At 39.3% G+C, this 18,625-nt stretch overlaps 1 protein-coding gene across 3 annotated transcripts in view; it reads left to right on the top strand.

The window, feature by feature from the left end:
• LOC125182468 (dynein axonemal heavy chain 12-like) overlaps positions 1-18,625 on the top strand; it is a 115,890-nt gene extending 97,265 nt beyond the window's left edge. Inside the window, exons 9-12 of one of the 3 annotated variants that reach the window (XR_007162326.2) lie at positions 2,141-2,246; positions 2,919-3,416; positions 5,647-5,760; positions 17,824-18,611. Coding sequence is in view for 1 of the 3 variants with exons in the window: in XM_066994653.1 (XP_066850754.1) it covers positions 2,141-2,167 (27 nt within the window). In the remaining 2 variants the exon portion in view is untranslated. Of the gene's footprint in view, positions 1-2,140; positions 2,247-2,918; positions 3,417-5,646; positions 5,761-17,823 lie in introns of all 3 variants that reach the window. The other 2 variants (XM_066994653.1, XM_066994657.1) reach the window with 2 other exon arrangements.

Here is an 18,625-nt window from a genome sequence, read left to right as displayed (position 1 = left end):
AGGAAGGAATTAGATGTTCCCTCTGCTCCTCACTGCAAGGTGAGGCAGCATACCAGCTAGCCTATTGTCGCATCAAGACTCATGATGAAAAGTGGTGGCTGAGGCTGCCTCCTAAGTTATTGTGTTTAAGATAAGTGCTTTACGAGCACACAGTGGCATGCACTGGCATGGCCTCAGAGACAAACTGGGAAGATGCTGAGGAAGTCAGACGCTGCTTTGGAGGGGCAGAGGAGCAGGTAGGGGTAGCACTGTGGTGCCTTGGCACCGCAGCCTCCCCACTACTGACAAGAGAGCTGAGTCTCCTGGCAGGCTTGGAGCTGTGCAGCTGCAAGCTATGAGGAACAGCAGTAAAGGACTATATTCAGCTGGAAGTTAGGGAGAGAAAAGAAAGGCAGGCTAAGTAAGGAACATGGGAGGCTTAATTCACTTGGCCTCCTTTCCTTTCCCATTGCAGCTGTTCTACTTCGGTTTGTTTAGCAGGCCTGAATTCTTCTTTTTTTTTTTTTTTTTTCCCATCATTGTTGTTCATAGTTAGCTTGCTTTGGGGTTGAAAGGAGCTAAGAGTAAATTATGTCTGGGAGATTCTGAATGTCTTAAGTGTAGTAGATCGTGGCAACCTCTACTGCTCACATCTAATGAGGCAAGGCAGACAGCTGCTAGCCTTCCGTTTGGAGTGGGCCTGTGGAAATGCTCCAAGCAGCCAAACAAAAGCAAATGGGGAAGGGAGGGCACCATATCCATGGGGCTTTATAGGGCATCTGCAGCTACCACACTGTTTGCTTGACTTCTCTGCTTGTTCTGGGCCTGCCCCTGTGCCTCTCAGGGCAAAGATGCAGCTGTATGCCTCATGCTCAGGGGCACCTAATGCTGGAGGACTATTTTCAGGTGGCTTCCAGGTGTTGGGAAGTGTAATAAGCAGTGAGTGAAATGCTGGACTGCAGAGGTGGCACCATGTGAGAGCTCCAGCTTATAGTTTCTGGCATTGGTCACTGTCTGCTTTTTTTTTTTTTTTGTTATTTTCTAGGTTGTAATATTGTGCCTCTGCTCATGAATGCTTCTGCTAACTCATGGTGGTGTACTGACTTATTGTTTACAGTATCATTTACCTCGCCTCTGCTGCTAGTCCCCAGTCTGTAGGATTCAGCCTAGAGAGTTCACTTTGCTGTTCACCTCCTCTGACTCCTTCTGCTTTGTATCTTAGTTAATTATCTGTAGACAAAGACACACTGGATGCCTTATCAACTAGAAAGACTGAATTAATCAGCTTTGTTAGGCAAAGGTTATAGCAAGGGGGTGACCATCCTATCCATCTGTTCACTCATCTCCTGAAGAGTAACCATAACAGAACTCTTAAAAATCCTATTAATTATAGGTCAATAGCCTAGACACTCTGATAGCACTGCAAGGAACTATGGACAAAATGTCCGGGATTAATGGATTTTCTGAAGACTTTTATAAGGTCTTTTATAGATGTTTTCCTCTCAAATGCTAATATGTTCTGCAAGTAGAAAGAAAATGGCTTTTTACCACTGTATTCCCTTGATGTGGCTAGGCAAAGCAGGGAGGTACCTTAAAGTATATAAAATGCATTGACTTGATCAATTCATATGTAAAGTTCAAGGAGAAAACTTTGGCCTTTTGCCTTCAGAAGTAATCATCCAAGTCACAGAATTATCTCATCTTGACGCATGAGGAGTCTCATGCATTGAAATTCAGAAGTTCACCCAATTTACTACTGGTGATAAAATTGGTAAAATGTACTTGGGAAGCATCAGACAATTCGCTGTGCAGCATACCTTGCTGAAGTGAATCCAATCTCCCTCAAATTCTGTCTTTTAGAAAAATGTTATACAAGTAGGCTAAGAAATTCTGTCAACTTCTTTATCCCTTAATTATGGAAACTTTCTTTCATTTGGAGGTGTATTGTAACCTATTCAAATGTTAGGGCTCTAAATACCATGTTTGTGCTTAGTTTGCAGTAAGCATGGCTGTGCGACAGGGCAACCATTTATCTCTGTTCTTTCTTGCCTTGACAGCTAGACTTGACATCTCAGATTGCTGCAGCGTACACTCACATCCAGAATAGGGCACAAAGGGTGCAGAACTGTTTATCGAATCTTTTGTCCCTTCTGTCCTTTAGTGTGCAACATTGAAGAAAGCAAAGTGATTAAATATGGGAAACTGAAGATTTATGCCATTGCTGGGAATTTGCTGCTATCATATCCAGTGCTGAAATATCATTTGAGGTTTGTACCCTTCCCATCGTTATTCTGTAAAACTGAAGGGATCTGAAAGGTCTGAGGAGGATTGACACTTGCTTCCCAATAAATCTACAGTCCATACCATTTTGGAAGAATCAGTAATCACAGGTGTTTATTATATCTGTGCATTGGAAATAATAAAGCTTTTTTTTTTTTTTTTTTTTTTTCTGTCAGGATTTTCCCTTCTTTTGGGGGTATCAATACTTGTGATTATAAGCAGAGCAAATCTGGCATTTCACTGGGTCAGCTGTTTTCCTGAGCCCTCTTCCAGGCTCTCAGAAAAGGATTGGGTATTCTGTAGAACACTTTTTGTCTCTCAGGATGAAGGTGTGGGCTGCTATGGAGAAAGTTTTTCTCCTTCTTGCTGAGTTATCTTCAAGAGGAAGGCAGTGCTTTCATCCCCTCCTCTCACAGAACTTTACAATGAACTACCCTGCCTAGCTTGCTAAGGTTTCTTCTGCCACCCAGCCAGGTAAATAAATACATAAATAATCCAGAACAGCCCTCCCCCCATCCCACAAAAGCAGAGAGTACAAGAGGAGCTCAGGAAAAGCCAGCTCCACTTTCTCACCCTCCACAAAATGAGGCTGGGCTAGCAGATAGCCCTGAAGGAAGAGCATTGGAGAACTGATTTTTTTGTTTGTTTGTTTTCAACAGCAACCCCAAAAGAAGCTGGCAAGTGATGCTGGAATCAGGGTGAGAAAGTGGGGACACCTGTCTGAAGTGGTAAAGGTCCTTCTCAATAACTGCTGTGGATCCGGTGAAACGGGGCAGCCATTGTCTATCAGCACTGTGGTCCCGAGGTGCTTCTGGAGGTGTCTGACCCAGGAGCTGACCAAGGCTGCCGCGATTTGTCTTTGAGGTGTGAAAAGCTCTCAGCAGGAGCCCATCGGGCTGGGTTCAGACAAGGAGCTGTACGTGGCCAGCAGCCTGTACTTGCTCATTGCCCCAGCTTAAATGACTGCCCAGGCAGAGAGTCTCCCAATTCTCTTTATGTCACGCATTACTTTAAAAAAATTTATCAACTTGTGAACATTTGGACATCTTTATGAAGGTCAGGATTTGCACACGAATTGTCTCTGAATATCACAAAGTCTTTCCTGCCTTCTCATTTCTGGGAAAGCAGATGTAAAGCCTAAGGGATGAACAATACAGGTATTGTCTGAACAGTTCTGTGTAAATCTTCCTTGACCAATTCCCTAAAAGTTGTGTCAGCAAGATGTTTTGTTTTGTCAAGTTTTTTGTTTTGTTTTGCTTCTTTGTTTTTAATCTGAACCCAGAGATCTGAACTGATGTTTCTTTTTGCAGCTTTCAAATCTTTGGTGTTGTCTGTCATGCATTTAATCTGGAAACGTATGAGTAACAGTTTGGCTAGAGAGTAAGACAAAAAGAGAAACCTGCTTGTAAAGAAAGATAATTGACACAGTAAGAGTCCAGGCCAAATCCCCTCCACAAACAGTCCCACTGTAGTCAATGTGATTAGTTGTGTGAATAAGGCAAAGAGAATTTGGCTCTTGTTGCAGTCCCAGCCATCTTTTATCATTGGAGAGAGAAAAACACCGTAAAATTAAATGGGTATCATCCTCCCCACATTCCTAGTGTAACTATTTTAACGGGAATGCTTCATAAACAGATAAAGGCACTCCTGAGCTTTGGGATGATCATTTTTTTAAATGACCATTTAGAGCTGGATTACGGTTTTACATTTTCACCTTGGAGCGTTTAAGGGCTGTTTGGGACATTAAATGCTAACCTATCAAAGCCTAAACTGAAAGGCAATGTTGCTTGCAGTCATACAGCCCAGTAAAATAATATACTTTTGCTGCTGTTAATAGGTAAATACTTTCATTTGTAGAAGGAAAATGGTGATTCAAGAACGTTTGATGCCCCTAAAACTCTCACAGCAGCTGGATATTTTACATTGGTTTCTATAATATTATTATGATAACATTTCTGTCCCGCAGGGGTCTGCTTGAATATCAGAGCACTCATCTTTTTTTAAGTTTTACATGATGTGAGATATTAAAATTAAGGCTGGTGTTTACTGTTCAGTTCTTACACACATATTCCCACATTCACAGCTAGATATTATTTCCCTTGGAAATGCTTTCTGTCCCTGCCAGTCACTGAATGCAATCAGATAGCTTTGCATGGGCCAGCATACCAATTAAGTACCATGCCTGAGATATGTACTGTTTCTTCCATCAGCAACTCGATAGTTCATCGGCACATAAGCAGTGTATATTGATAAGGAGAAAGCCTGATTCCACATTGGGAGCAGAATCTATTTCTTGAAAATGCTTTCAGGATGCACTTTGAGGAGAAGAGGGAAGGGGGGGGCCGGCAGCATATAAAATGGTGAGAAAAAAAAAAATGAAACAGGAGGAACAATTAATGGAAATAGGATCAGAAAAATATTCAATTAGAACTTGCAAGCCTGGTCATATTACTCTGTGTTACTGTACATCTCGCCATTATCCAAATCTGTTGCTAAACTGTTGGCATTTGTCTTCATTATGCAGTAAAATGGTATGATGAATAGGTTACAAATATGGTGGAGGAAATGCCCTGGAATTATCACAAAGCCTGAGAATAAAAAAATGCCTTCATTTAAATTATTGGTGTGCAGCATCTGCCAAGTGCACAGACAGATGTGAAGACTGGAACGTGATTTTGTTCTGATGCTGCCTTCAAAGTTTCTGTTCCACTTCAAAGGGGTTTTCAGGCTGAATCCTTCCTTGAAAGCCAATGTCAGGGTTGTGATACAACAGAGAGCAGCATTTGACATATTTCTCAGCTACGAGGAACTGCACAGCCTGATATCTTAAGTCCAGTTTTGGAGCCTTTCACAAGTAGCACTCCCCCACATTTCAGCTGAAGAGCTGGTTAATGTAAAGATTATGACTCCTAACAATGAAATGAAACGTGATGTGAGAAAAAAGCTGCTATCTCACTCTAGTTAATTAGACATAATTTACTCTTCAAGAATTGTTCTTATCCATACTGGTGTGTTAACTTTCAAGCTCATTTTTTACATTTGACTGATTATTATGTTCTAGAAAGACAATGTCAGGGTATTCAAACCCAGCATTTGGCCTACTTTAAAACTGTGAGAGCCTGAAATTTAGTATCACTAGATAATAAAGAATTTTATATTAGTATCAGGATATGAATGAATATTTTACTAAAAGTTCAAATAAAATCATAAATAATATTAAGATGCTATTTCTGTAGCCTGGTCTGGAGCATAGCCCTCCCTTTCTTAGCTGTGTATTCACTTTAATAGAGCTTCCTAATGGCTGCAAGGACTGTCCACCCAATTTGATGTCTAAGCTTCCAAACTCATTGGGAATTGTGTGTCATAAAAATACTGTATACATTGTAGAAGGAGCGTGAGAATGCATACCATCATCCAGCTAGGATGCACATATGGACCTGGAAGACGTCTGTCAACTTAGTCCTCTGCTAGAGGTTTTTGTGCGATCTTCAGCAAATATTGGTAAGTGCCTGTGCTTCATTTCTACACCTGGAGAATGGGTGTAAGGAGGGAGGGAAGAAGCAAGGCTGGGATACCCTTTCTGGAAGTGCTCTGGCTAATCTGAATTTTGTGGATCACTCATTGGCTATTGCAGTGAGACTGACAGAAGTAACCTATTAAGTTCTTCCCTTCAGTTTTTGAAGACTGTCACTCACGGCTATAGTGTATGACACTGCATACAGGTAATGCAGTGCAAGAGAAGCTGTTTTCTACCTCATATATGAAAAGTGAAGTACTCGGATGGAAGTTTGCACAGATGATTTTACTAACTGCTTTATCTTGTGTTGATATCTTTATCTTGATTTACATGTGTTACTTTGACATCAGATCAAATATTTGGATGAGATTTCACTTCTATATGAGCATCATTCTATATTGCATTAGAATTAATGATGGTTATCTTTGCTTCACTGCAAATGGTAGCTATATTTTAAATGCATAATATGCCGAAGCTGATACGATTGTATCTATCATTCAAAGGATAATTCTAGTCTTAAACTTCACAAATGCTGTTAGATTCTTTGTAGCAATATTTCACTGTTAAATTGCACATTTGGAACCAGATGGCTCAGAAAACTGATAAGATCATACCAAATCTCTCACCTCTCAGTCACCGTTGGGTTGAATCCAGCCCTGGTTCAGAGTAACCAAAAGTTGCTACCATCTGACAGCTGTTTTGTGGCTTAGATGTTTCCAAGTGGACAGGTGTCCGCAACACAGCACCAAAAAAAAAAAAAAATAATAATTTTTTTAAAGTCACCTGCACAAATAGAGCGTTGACATACATGTGAGTTTATGGAGCTGAAAACAGAGTAACTTCTCTGATCACTGGTTATGTGTGTTGCAAAAGAGAGTCTTACATCTCTTTCTGGAGGTGCCTAAAATGTTTAAATTCTGCTGCACTGCTTCTTTGCATCAATGCCTGTCAGTAAGATCATGTAACTTGTTTCCTGAGTTATAAATTCACCTAAATGTGCATGAGATGAAATGACATACTGTTTTCCCTCCCTTTGAAATAAAGCTCTGATCTTTGCGGCTTACAAGCTAGTTTCCTGATGAACAAAAAGTTCATTACAGAGTCCGTAAAGAAGGAAACACTGTAGAAAAATACTTATAACGATAGTGGGATGCCAGGACTAAAGAAGCAAGATGACCGTCCTGTTTCTTTAATCATTATTTTTTAGCATAGCGTGGGTAGTACAAAGGGAAATAATGATCCCCATTTTATGAATAGGTGCAGAGAAGACAGTCTATCATTGATAGGAAGTAGATGTGTATTTGCAAGAAGGATGTGTGGTATGAGACATAGAACAGTGATTCTGACTATTTATCATTAATGCCAGAAGGAAACCAAATGTAGTAATTCCTGTGGTAGCTTGAAGCACGGAGGCCTATCTCTTTTGATGTTTTTGAACAGATAACATTTGTGTCTTTGAACTAGCCTCCATGCTTTCACTTTCTTAATGCAGAAGAGAGAAGTTAGCACTCCTGTTCCTAAATGCGGCAGTGTGAGTTAAGTACATGCAGATTTGTGTATGAGTGCCACAAACTGATGGCCCCCATAGGAGCTCTGGTTCAGCGGGTCAAGGTCCCATTAGACATCTTAGGAAACAAAAGATTATCAAGCCTGGCTACTTTTGCTTTACATCAGTATTTTTATTTTTTCCCTTTCTCACATGCCCATCTTGATCCTGCCCAGTGTGGTGATGGCATTCCCAGCCTGCAGGTTACACCAGCTGTGACTGTTGCATGCTGTACTGCCTGCTTTGGCCAGCGCTACCCCAGCCTAAGCTGGGTCTGTGACTCTCCTCCAGGGAGAAGTGGGGGCAGGATGTGTCCCTTGGTGCTTGATGTTGTCCTTTCTCCGTCTGGAGACAGAGGCACACTGCTGCCTGATGCAGACTGGTAGACAAGGTGTCTGGAAGGGTCCATGACAACAGCCAGACAGCACTTAAGAGCTGACCTTATTTTGATGGGGAATGACAGGAATCATAAGTACCAATTTTTGTAATGGGAAAAGACATAGGAAAGATCTGCAAGTTCAACACAGTGTCTTCTCTCAGAGGGGAAGTGTGACTTTTGTACTGGGCACTATCAGTGGAGCAAATATCAAAATGGAAAATGTTGCACGAAGGAAAAAGTTGCACTCTTCCCAGCCATTTGAATATAATTATGTACCGATTAATTGAAGAAAATGGCATCTGACACTGTCGGTGTCCTGAAGTGTCACATATTAGACCCCCAAAAGCAAATGAGACACATATTAATTTTAATTAAAATGTTATCAAGAGGTGCTGCTGACCAAGAAGCCCATTTACAATAATCTGCTTTAGTAACAAGTGAGCAAGTCAATTTATTGAACCGAGATAAAAAGCCAACCCAGTAACAACTGCCCACTGAACACATATTTGATCTTCCAGCTTCCTCTGATTAGCAGAGGAAAGCATTCCCTGAATATTATAGGGTTTTGTCTTCTTCCTTGCTTCCACTAGCTGGTGGTAACTTGTAGTAACTGTCTCCATGGTGCAATCAGCATTTGTTCATCAAACTTAAAAGGGAGCTTTTCTAGCAGATCCAACTTGAAAGAAAGCATTTATAGAGACATCAGTTGCCAGGTACCGTTATTTTCTTTTGTGCCTCAGCTGTTAAAATCTCTGTATAGAACAGGACATTTTCCTTGGAGATATGGCTAGTTTACACACAGTCTAGTGCACAAGATTTGGGGGTTGCAGTAGAGGCTGTTTGCAATGAAAAATGACAGGGTTGCACAAATTCACAAACTTTTTGAGTTAAATTCATTAATCCAGTCCTTTGAATTTTGTGCTAAGGAGCATTAAACTGGACAGAGATTTCCTCAGAAGAATTCTGATTTCAAATATAGGAATAAAGCCGGTAATGACAGCCTAGCTACTGCTCACAGCAGGAGCACTGGGAGGTTTGATGCACTACACTTTGCTCTGCCATCAACATCAGAAAGAAAAATAGCCCCACCATGGCTCTAACCTTTGCCCAGACCATTTTTGGAAACCACACCTGACTGCTTACTGCAGCCACACTTGTCTCTACAATGGTACTGATGATCATTTAGCCCAAGAAAATCTCTCACCTTCCTTTTGCTATTCTTTAGTGTAAAAGGCCAAATCCTTTGTTACATGGACAATAAACATGGAATACATTATCATTCTAGAAACAGACATTATTTCAGAATAAATTCAAGTGGTATCACACAAATAAACCAAAGTAGACTTATTCCTGTGTCATGCCCAAATGAGAGCGTTGCTGTGGGTTAGTTCTCTTTTCACAGGAAGCAGTTCAAAGCTTTGGATTCTTCCTGAATCCATCAGCAAGCACCGGTTCTCTTGGACATGTCATAACATACCAGACCCAGAAGCCCTCCAAATGTCTTTCTAAAAGCTCTGTTTTAACAGTTGTGATCCAGGAAGAAGGATTTTTTATAGTGTGTCTAACTTCTGTCTGACAGAACATTTTAGGTGGGAAATGAATCCTGTCAAAAAGGCACTGATGCCTTTTAAGCCCTACTGTGGACAATAGACACATCTGTCACTTACTGTTCAAGGGGCATGCCATGGTGAGCAAAACTGAAAGTCAATGAGATTAAGTGTACTTCAGTCATTCTGAAAACAATACCCAGCTTCTATTGGTCCAGAAGTTGCACCATGAGTACATTTAGGGTAGAGAGAACAGCAGCTGCTACCGAAAGAGAAAAGATTGATGATAAAACCGATTTTAAAGTTTCTTAATTTTCATGCTAAGTTGCTTAACATTATTTTTTTGAAATCTAGGTGTTTAGGACGATCAGCTTTATGATATGTGTAGCAGCTACTCCAGAAATAGAATCTGGAGGGGTCTTCTTGCATTTTAGTATAAAACATTCTGGAAGATTTAGCAGGAAATAAAGAAGTGAAAATTAAGTTAATGAATATACAGAACTTTAAAATATCTTTTTTTTAAAAAAGGAACTTTCAGGAAAAAAAAAATCTCATCTTTTGGCAATTTAGAAGTCATTTTATTGGCACTAGAACATTTACAATTATTTCCAGTAGAGGTACTGCAGTCAGTTGATAATGGAACTCTTGAAAGAATTAATACAGTATAAAACCCATTGTGTCTGATCTGCAGTCCATTAACAGGGAGGATTCTTGGCTGTACAAGACTAGTTTCCTAGCTAAGTATAACAGTATCTTCAAATGTTAAATGCTATAATTAAACAGCATCTAAAGCTTTATCTGTTACTTTCTCCAAACACTGTTGTTTTGTGAGACACTAGTGACTTTTCACTTGTTTGCACTGAAATCTTTTGAAGGTTCTTTAAAAAGTGATGTCATATTTTAGTGTTTTATAATCTGATTTGTCTGACTTTGTTTTTGAACTTGTATTTCTTTCTGTTGCTTTCCATGGATGTGGATGCTCCACCCCTGGAAGGCCAGGTTGGATAGGGCCTAATTAAATAGTCATAATCAAATTTTGTTTTCTGCCAAGAATCTCTTTAAGAGGAATGCCCCTCTGGATGATGATGATGATGATGATGATGATGATTATTATTATTATTATTGTTGTTGTTATTGTTATTGTTATTATTATTATATTTTTTTTAGACCAGAAAGCAAACTTCAGAGGATAAAGACCTTTGAAATTGTCTAATCTCAGTGAACCCCCTAAGTATGTAGTGGGAGGGGAGCAGATTAGATCATTGAGAATGAGGAATAACAATAATCAAACACTGGTGTACTGGAAGGGCTCTGAAGATGATCATTCTCACCCTTACCCTTTTGGTGTATCATTGCTGTACTAGCAAAGCAATTCTCAGTCTCAGTCCTGTGAACTGATTATGGTAATGTGGCTGTGGTCATGCACCTGTTTGCACTGTGGCAACATCTGGCCTGATCACATGAAATGTTTTTTGTGTAATTCACAGAGGTAGCCAGACATGGAAAAATATGGGAACATTCTCTTCATACCTTTTTTTTTTTTTTTTTTTTTTAATGCATGAAAATTTTAGGGCCTCAGCAAAGAGAGGCACTCTATACATGTGCATTAGAGCCAGGCACAGCTTTCCAAATCCTCTCTGGGGAACCAGACACACACTAAGCTTACTGAATAAAAACAACCAATACACAGTGACTGCTTTTATTATAGTACATCCCTATATTACCAAGAAAACAACACCCAAAATGATAGTAAATGTAAAAGTGTCAACATTCTCCGTCATTCATGCTGGCTGTGGCAAGAAAATGTAGGCTGTAACCATGATGAACTGAAAACAACATTACCAAAATAACTGGAATTTACTCATTACCTGCAAGAGTGCAGCTATTACCATGTACTATGACAAGCATAGCTAGAGGTGTAGACATGTTTTGAATGCACAGAGTTGTTCAGGATTGGACATCCTGCAAATGTACTTCTGAAAACTGCTGCTATTTGTCTTGGTTTTACTAGTAATGCTAAAATATTTAGGTTAGAGTCAAGCTAAATATTATTACCTCTTTACTGCTATGTTTTTTTTCTGAATACCTCATTTTCTCTACCTCGTGTGTGTGTGTTCCTCACCTTCCCTGTCTAATGGAAGATGATATACCACTTGGTCATAACACTGTTGTCTTGGTTATGTATATTCAGAGCCTAGGTTTATGGCCATCCAAACTGCAAATGGGACAGGTGTACACAGTTGTGGTCAAGTATCTGTGCTAAGCAGCCGTAATTCTTTGGCAGACATTTGGTGTGAACAGATGATCTCAGAGTAGTGCCAGCCTCTAGTTTTTCAGTGCTTTTGAAGATGGAAGTGGGAATAGCTCCATGGCCCTTCTCCTGGTGTATTGAAGCAACTTCTCTCATTTCTTCAAACTAATGGGGAGCAGGCACTTGAGTTTCTGTTCATAAAGTTGCCAAACTTTAACCTTCCAAACTTCATGTGCTCTGGCTGACTGAAGGATTCCTCTTCCAGAAGATGTTCTGGTTTATTCTGTCCCTTTCAGGAGGACTCACTTCTTTTGGCAGTAGCACATTTTAGGAAAATGGAAGATGGATTCTTACTGGATGTGATACCAGATGGGTAGATGTTAGTTTCTGGTTATCTCTGAGAATAATCATGAGAGTTAACAGTGAAAAGTGAACATTACCATATTTCCTTTGGACATACAGCAGGGGAATCAAGCCATGTTCATGAGATAAAGTAAAAAAACAAGCATCTATGCAGCAGAAATGTTTTTTAATATTTTTGAAATATTAATAACAAAATATAAGAAGAATGTGAACCTTTTCCATTTATAACAGGATGCATATTTTTCATTTGATAGAGCAATTAACACAGTTTTAACTAGTTTTCTCTTTTAAGAGTCAAAATTGTTTTATTAAATAGTTTTTGTTGAATTTGACATTATCTGTCATCAAGGTTAAGTAAGAGAAACGCTGCCTCTACTGGTATTGCAATGGAAAGCTTTAATCTAAAATCAATATTGTTTTAAAGACAATTTGCTCTAATTATATTGAGATGGAAACATGTCTGAACTCTAAAGAAGTAAATTAGCTTTCTCTATATATGCAGAAGTTTAGTAAATGTCTCATTAAAAATGGGAACGTACCTCAGATCAGACAATTGGAGTTGAAAAGCCTCAGTTTGCTCCTGGCTGAAAGGGTTATATCATGAGCTGAGTTTCTCATTTACAAAGAATGAGATTCTTCCCTGGCCTGTCATTCCTTCCCTCTCTCTCTCTCTCTCTCTCTCTCTCTCATCTATTTATTTATTTATTTTGCCAGTGTTTTATCCTTACATACAAACCAGTACCAAGGAAAAAGAATATAGCTGTGAAGTGAGGTTACTGTCAATATGTGTCGTGTTCGTAATGCTCTGTCTGGGCTGCAGAAGAATGAATTTTCCTTTCACGTTGATACATGAATAATATTGGTGTAGTATTGGCTATAATGTGTAGTAGTTTATCTGAAGGGAGGTGAAAACGTTGATAACAGAAGCTTCCTTCTTATGATAACCAGTTTGAATAAAACTTTTTTGTTGGTGTTTTTTAATGGTAGAAATACAGCAATAGATGAAGACATAATTTGCATGGCTAAGTGATGAAGATTAAATAAAATATATGCATTCCATAAATGTCTCTGAAGCAGTAAAGTAAGCATTCCTTTACCTATGAATTGCTGGGGAAAAATGGAAAAGAAAAGGCAAATGAAATAGACAATTAGCCTTAGCACAAGGACATACAGCTCTCCAGTATTAATGTTTTCCTGTGGGATCCAGAAAAGCAACTCATTTTCTACAAGCCATTACCCCCTTCACAAGCAGAGAAAACTATTAAAAGTCTTGCCCAAGAGCAGGGATGTGGTCATAAGCTGTGTTTCAAGGGGCATGCTTCATTTTATTGTCATATGTAACCCAGATTTATTAGCCAAAATCATTGACTGACTTAGCAATATTGTAAGGATCAATCAGTCTCGTTCAGACACAACTACATGGAGTACGGCAGGGACATATTCAGCCATCTTACCAGGTACAGAAGTAGCACAGAGTCACCTCAGTATCATTATGCCCTGAAGATTTTTTTTTTTTTTTTCAACTAAATACCTTCTGCTCTGCTAGATCAAAAAAATGGAAGCCAGCAATGAAAATTGTTAGTTTTATTCTCATCAAAAATGCAGTGCTCAAAGTTGAATATATGCATCAAAGATTCAGTCAATGAAAGGAAAAATAATGTGTAACTGCTTATAGCATAGGGGGTAGGACATAGCTGTATTTGTGGTCTACAAGTTTTATTTGCATTTATGATTTAGTTTTGGTAGCAGCTAATTGTTTGAACATACCTTAATTATCAGCCCTTGGATAGTTCCACACCTGTATCAAAAATCACTGTCACATTTATGTATACAAGTTGATCATAAATGGGATGGCAAACTGAACAAAACAAAGCCTTGATGGAGAAAGTATGCAGAGATTTTCTTGAGTTTTTAAAGAAAGTTACACTTGAACGTAAGTATCTCTTCAATCTCCACTGGGTCAGAGGAGGAGAATCAATGGAGAATGTGACTCCAAGTCTTCTGAGAAATGAGGTGAAAAGGGCAGCAATGAAACCAATTTTGAAATCAAATTGCTATCCTGTTTAGAGGTACTGATAACCTGCTAATACTTCAGGAGTAAAAAAACAGATAAGCAGTGCCACCCCTTCTTGTCTTTTCTTTGTCATCTCATAAATAAAGAAGTGTCTTTATCTCACCGGATATTTAAAATGCTTAGACATTCAGGGACAGAAACAGAAAGAGTGGTGTAGGTTACACTCACGGTGGCAGACAGTCAATTGAGACAGGCCTTTGGCAGGAAAAAAAGATTTTGCAGGACACCCAGCAGTTGATTTGGTTTTGGTTTTGTTTCTGTTTTCCTTAGTGTTCCCCAAATATTTTCAGGTTAATAAACATTAACATCATTCCATGTTAATACTGATGAGACATTCATCTACTTTCTCATTGTCTCAGTAGAATTCATAGCAGATTCAGTCTGTTAACTCTTTCAGCACTCACTGTAGAGCTGTGACTGATGAAGGACCATCTTCTAAATTGCAGACGGATTAGATCCAACGCTGCTATTTGACTTGGTTGACCTCAGGGATAGCTAATCCTCAGGTGAGAGTTAGATCCATAATATACCTTCCTTTGCTGTGCCTTCTCACAGCAGCGTGCTTTAGGAACATAGAAATAGCAGCAGTTGCCAGTGCAACTCCAAATCTTCAGGTTCAGCTCCAGCCTCTATGGCACATGTCTGTGTGACCTTGGACATTCACTTAATCTCTTCGTACATTATCCTTTCTTTCCGTTTTGTCAGCTTTGATTATACTGTCTCCAGGGCAGAGGAGCCTGTTGCTTATCACAGGATGAGGGTATCCAGCTACTATTGTTATGCAAAGTTAATTACGAAGTGAAGTTATTAATACTAAATGACTTATACTGGTAGAAATTTAGTGCTTAATAACTGTTCCCTGTTTAAAAATGTATTCCCTATCCAGTCATTTTCATAGCAGTTTAAGGCAAAAGGACATAGAACTGAAACTGAATTTGGGGGTGCAGCTGCTGGGCTTTCTGGTGGACCACTGAAATGGGGATGGTACCCTTGTAAGGATGGACCTAAAATTTTTATCACCTAGCCTAGAACTTAAGCAGTATCTCAGCTATTTACACTGAAGTTATTCTGTGGCTGTCAAACAGTCAAATGGTGCCTCCAGCTTCACCTTCCATCCTGGTAAAGCAGCAGTTCAGTGGATTATCACCACCTTTTCAGCCATCAACAACAGCTGCTGTCCTCTGCTAGACATCTTACCCTGAACTCCTGACAAGATTTGACCCTGGCTATATATCTGACTGTCTGCTTTTTGTGTTTCCCTGAACCCATTTCCACAGAGACCAGAAGCAATCTGGAAATAAAGTATTTTTTCATAGGTGCAAACAATGGGGGGGGGGGGGGGGGGGGGGGGGGGGGATTTCTGTGCCTGGAGCTTTGCTGTGTGCACTTTTCAGTGACTGTATATTCCCCTCATATCCCTATTGTTTCCACTCATTTCCATATTTTACAGTAGAATACACTGCTATGTAATTACTGGCAAACAGGAGAGATTTGAATAAAATGTCAGTCTCAATATTTGATGAAGTTGATAGGCAGAGAAGTGACATTTCCTAGGGCTTTAGTGCAGTCAAAAAATGTAAGAAATGTTACTTCTCAGACCTAGTGGTGTTTGCAGCCCATCACTACCTTAACAGCAAAAGCCGTGAGAAATGTTAACAGTGATAAACAATTGCCAGCCAAAGCTTTCCCTGGTGTTGAGATGCATGCTGAAAATAACGCACCCTCTGAGCTGACCGACTTAAAAGTTTCCTTTCTTTTGATTAATGCATCAAGCAAATCTTAACTCTCACTAATCTGCTGCTGCCATATCTGCAGGCCTGCCAGTGCACTCACACACGGCTGAGGAGGCATTTGTACACTTTGCTACTGTAATTCAGCTACATCTTGAAAAGTTAAACAAGTTGGGTATTTTTCTTTGGTTTTGGTTTTGTTTTGGTGTTGTTTTGTTTGTTTGTTTGTTTGTTTGTTTCCTTTTTTTTTTTTTTTAATGTGCTTTCTGCAATGCAGCCATGTCTTGCTGGCAGTCAGAAGTGTTTGTAAGCTACTTTTTTTTTCTGTTGTTCAAGTATTCATCCTGCATCTGGCATCTCTGCAACAGGGACCATCCAATTTGTGAGTGGGCACGGTTCCATCAGAACAGACGGGGAGGAGGGGAGACAGACAAAAGATCATATGGAGCAGTAGCTAAAAAGTGGTGGTGAACCTGATCAAGGAGCAAGAATTTTTCTTTATCTTTTTTTTTTTTTTTTTCTCTCCCAGAAAATCCTTAGCAAATTCCTTTACAGGCCAGCCATCAACACAATTGACAGTAACACTGCGCTCTGAATGAATGTTGGGTTTGAAAACTGAGTTTTGCCTCCACTCTCAGTCTGTGATTTCTTGTTCAGGGGATTAAAATGAAAAAAAAAAAAAAAAAAAGCCTACTTTCTGTGCTGCGTTTCCATGCCTCTGTCTGAAGTGTATTCAGCAGAACTCTTTTCAGTGGTCCTGACATAAAGGCTTATACAGGCAGTATGAAGAACTGATGTCTAATTCTGTAACTCTTCAGAGCTGGAGAAAAGCTTCCAAATTTTTAAGCTAGTTATGTGGTTGATTAGATTGGAGTCTTACAGGTAACATAAAAATCAACCCCTGCCTCTGCTTATGTTATTGCAATGTAATCTGGATACAGAGCTTAGAAAAATGTTTTATCTGGAATTGGCTTTTTCCTTTGTTTTAAAGTATTTGTTTGAGCTTTTCCAAAATCCTTTCTAAGTTGCATGGTGTTAAGTGTCATAGAGCGTAGAAGGTTTAAAAAATAATAAGACAAATTCTCTTTTTTGTCTTTTTCATTTCCTTGCTTTCCTATTCAGTCCTAGCCAGGTCCATCTCCTCTTTCCTTTGCCCTTCACTAAGCAGGCACAATTTAATCAGATTTACAGAGAGATAGGAAAGCAGTAATTGAGAAACGGAGAAGGGAAGCAATTCAGCATGGTTACAGGCTTCTTGTGCATCTCACAGCCAAAGTGGGCACATTTGGGGGCACTCTGTATTTCTTCATGTAACCTTGTAAGCCACTCTAAATTGTTAGGTCAAGTAATGTTTTGGGTGGACCCATTTTCCTTCTTCCATTTGTTTTTAAGGGTTTGCTATGTCTTTTCTGGGAGCGCTTGGAAGACAGGCCATCTGTTTTATTCTTAATGGCCTACAAAAACTCCATTTCTCTAGGTTGTATTTATCTCATTTTAGACATAACCTACATTTATGTGCATAGAGTTTACATACCCAAGAAAAATGTCTTGGAGCACATTGTACATCTCCTCTCTAAATTTGTCTACACAAATTGCACTCCTTGTCACTGGATCTGATCAGTAACAAAAGTAACAGGTCATGTTTTCGTTATTTTTATCACTGCACAACTTTTATTCACAAGGATTGCTGACAAAAGTAACCTGCTGGGGTAGAAGGGAATTATCCCCATGCAAAATCCTTTTTATGGTAAGGAGGATAGTAGAATTTGTCACGGATTTTTAGAAACTCCAGACCCTGGTGTATAACATGTTACGAGAGGGGGCTTTTACTACCATATCCCTCCCCCGAAAAAAAAGACGCCTCTTGGAATGGGAGATAAACTTTTTACTTTACTAGGTTAATTTAGAACAAGTGATTAAAAACAAAACAAAACCCACCAACTTTCAGCAGAGTTGATGTCATTAGTCCTTCCCTTCCTGCTAAAGTTTATTAACCAGGTGGACTATGGCAGCTGAGAACTGTGACAGAATTGACTCATATTGTGTCTCAAGCATGGCATGTTTTAAAGCGCTAGGTCTGTGTCCTTCTGTTATTTCTAATGAGATTTTCAGTTTTTCCAAAAGCTAAGGTTTTGTTTGTTTGTTGTTTGTTTTTAGCTCTTCTGCAGGTAAAAATAAAAAGTGAAAATGCAACTTAAATGTACCTTCCAGACTTAGAAGCCTGACCTGCAAATAAAATCAACCTGAAGCTTTTTAGGAAATGTCACAGAGTGGAAACCATACACTGTTGAAATCAAATCTGCCATCTACTTCACTGAGAATAAGTCTTCATCTCAGATGTTTAAACTGTTTATGACCCCTGATAGTCATGTATTTATGTGTGATTTTTTGAATGCTTGGTGATGGTAAGTCCATAGTTTCTTTTAAAAGTTTCCTTCAGTTTTCCAGTTATCCAAAACAAGGATTTGCCACCATAATATAGAATGTGAGAAAATATGGTAACTACAGATACTGACCCTTAATTTCTCTTTAATGTTCTCATTTTATATAGCTTTTGGGTAGTATCGCAAAGGGCAATGGAATACATTCTCTTCCACAGTCGTAGAGACTGGAGACTCTTCCTCTTTTGGCTGGAAGAAGGCTTTTTGGCTCTATAGTCTGGCAAGTTTACTGACTTCCTGTACCTTTCACCCTAACTTCTTCAGACAGCTTTACAAATGCAATTTGTCAGTTTGCCTGTGTTTTGATATTTGAGATGCTAGTGATTCCATGGTTTTTGAGCAACAAGTATCAACACTGATATGCAGGAGCCACTGATACAGGTTTGATACATTGACATTATACAACATAACTGATTTCAGAAATGGCCTTGGCTCTGTGCAACCACTCCTCAGCAACAACTGAAACCATCCATGTGTTATCACCACTATTTTAATCAAAAATCCAAAACACAGCACTG

Source organism: Anser cygnoides, chromosome 1, assembly GCF_040182565.1.
Source record: "Anser cygnoides isolate HZ-2024a breed goose chromosome 1, Taihu_goose_T2T_genome, whole genome shotgun sequence".
Lineage (NCBI taxonomy): Eukaryota > Metazoa > Chordata > Aves > Anseriformes > Anatidae > Anser > Anser cygnoides.
Note: the sequence above shows the minus strand (reverse complement) of the source record. Positions and strands in the feature narration are given on the sequence as shown.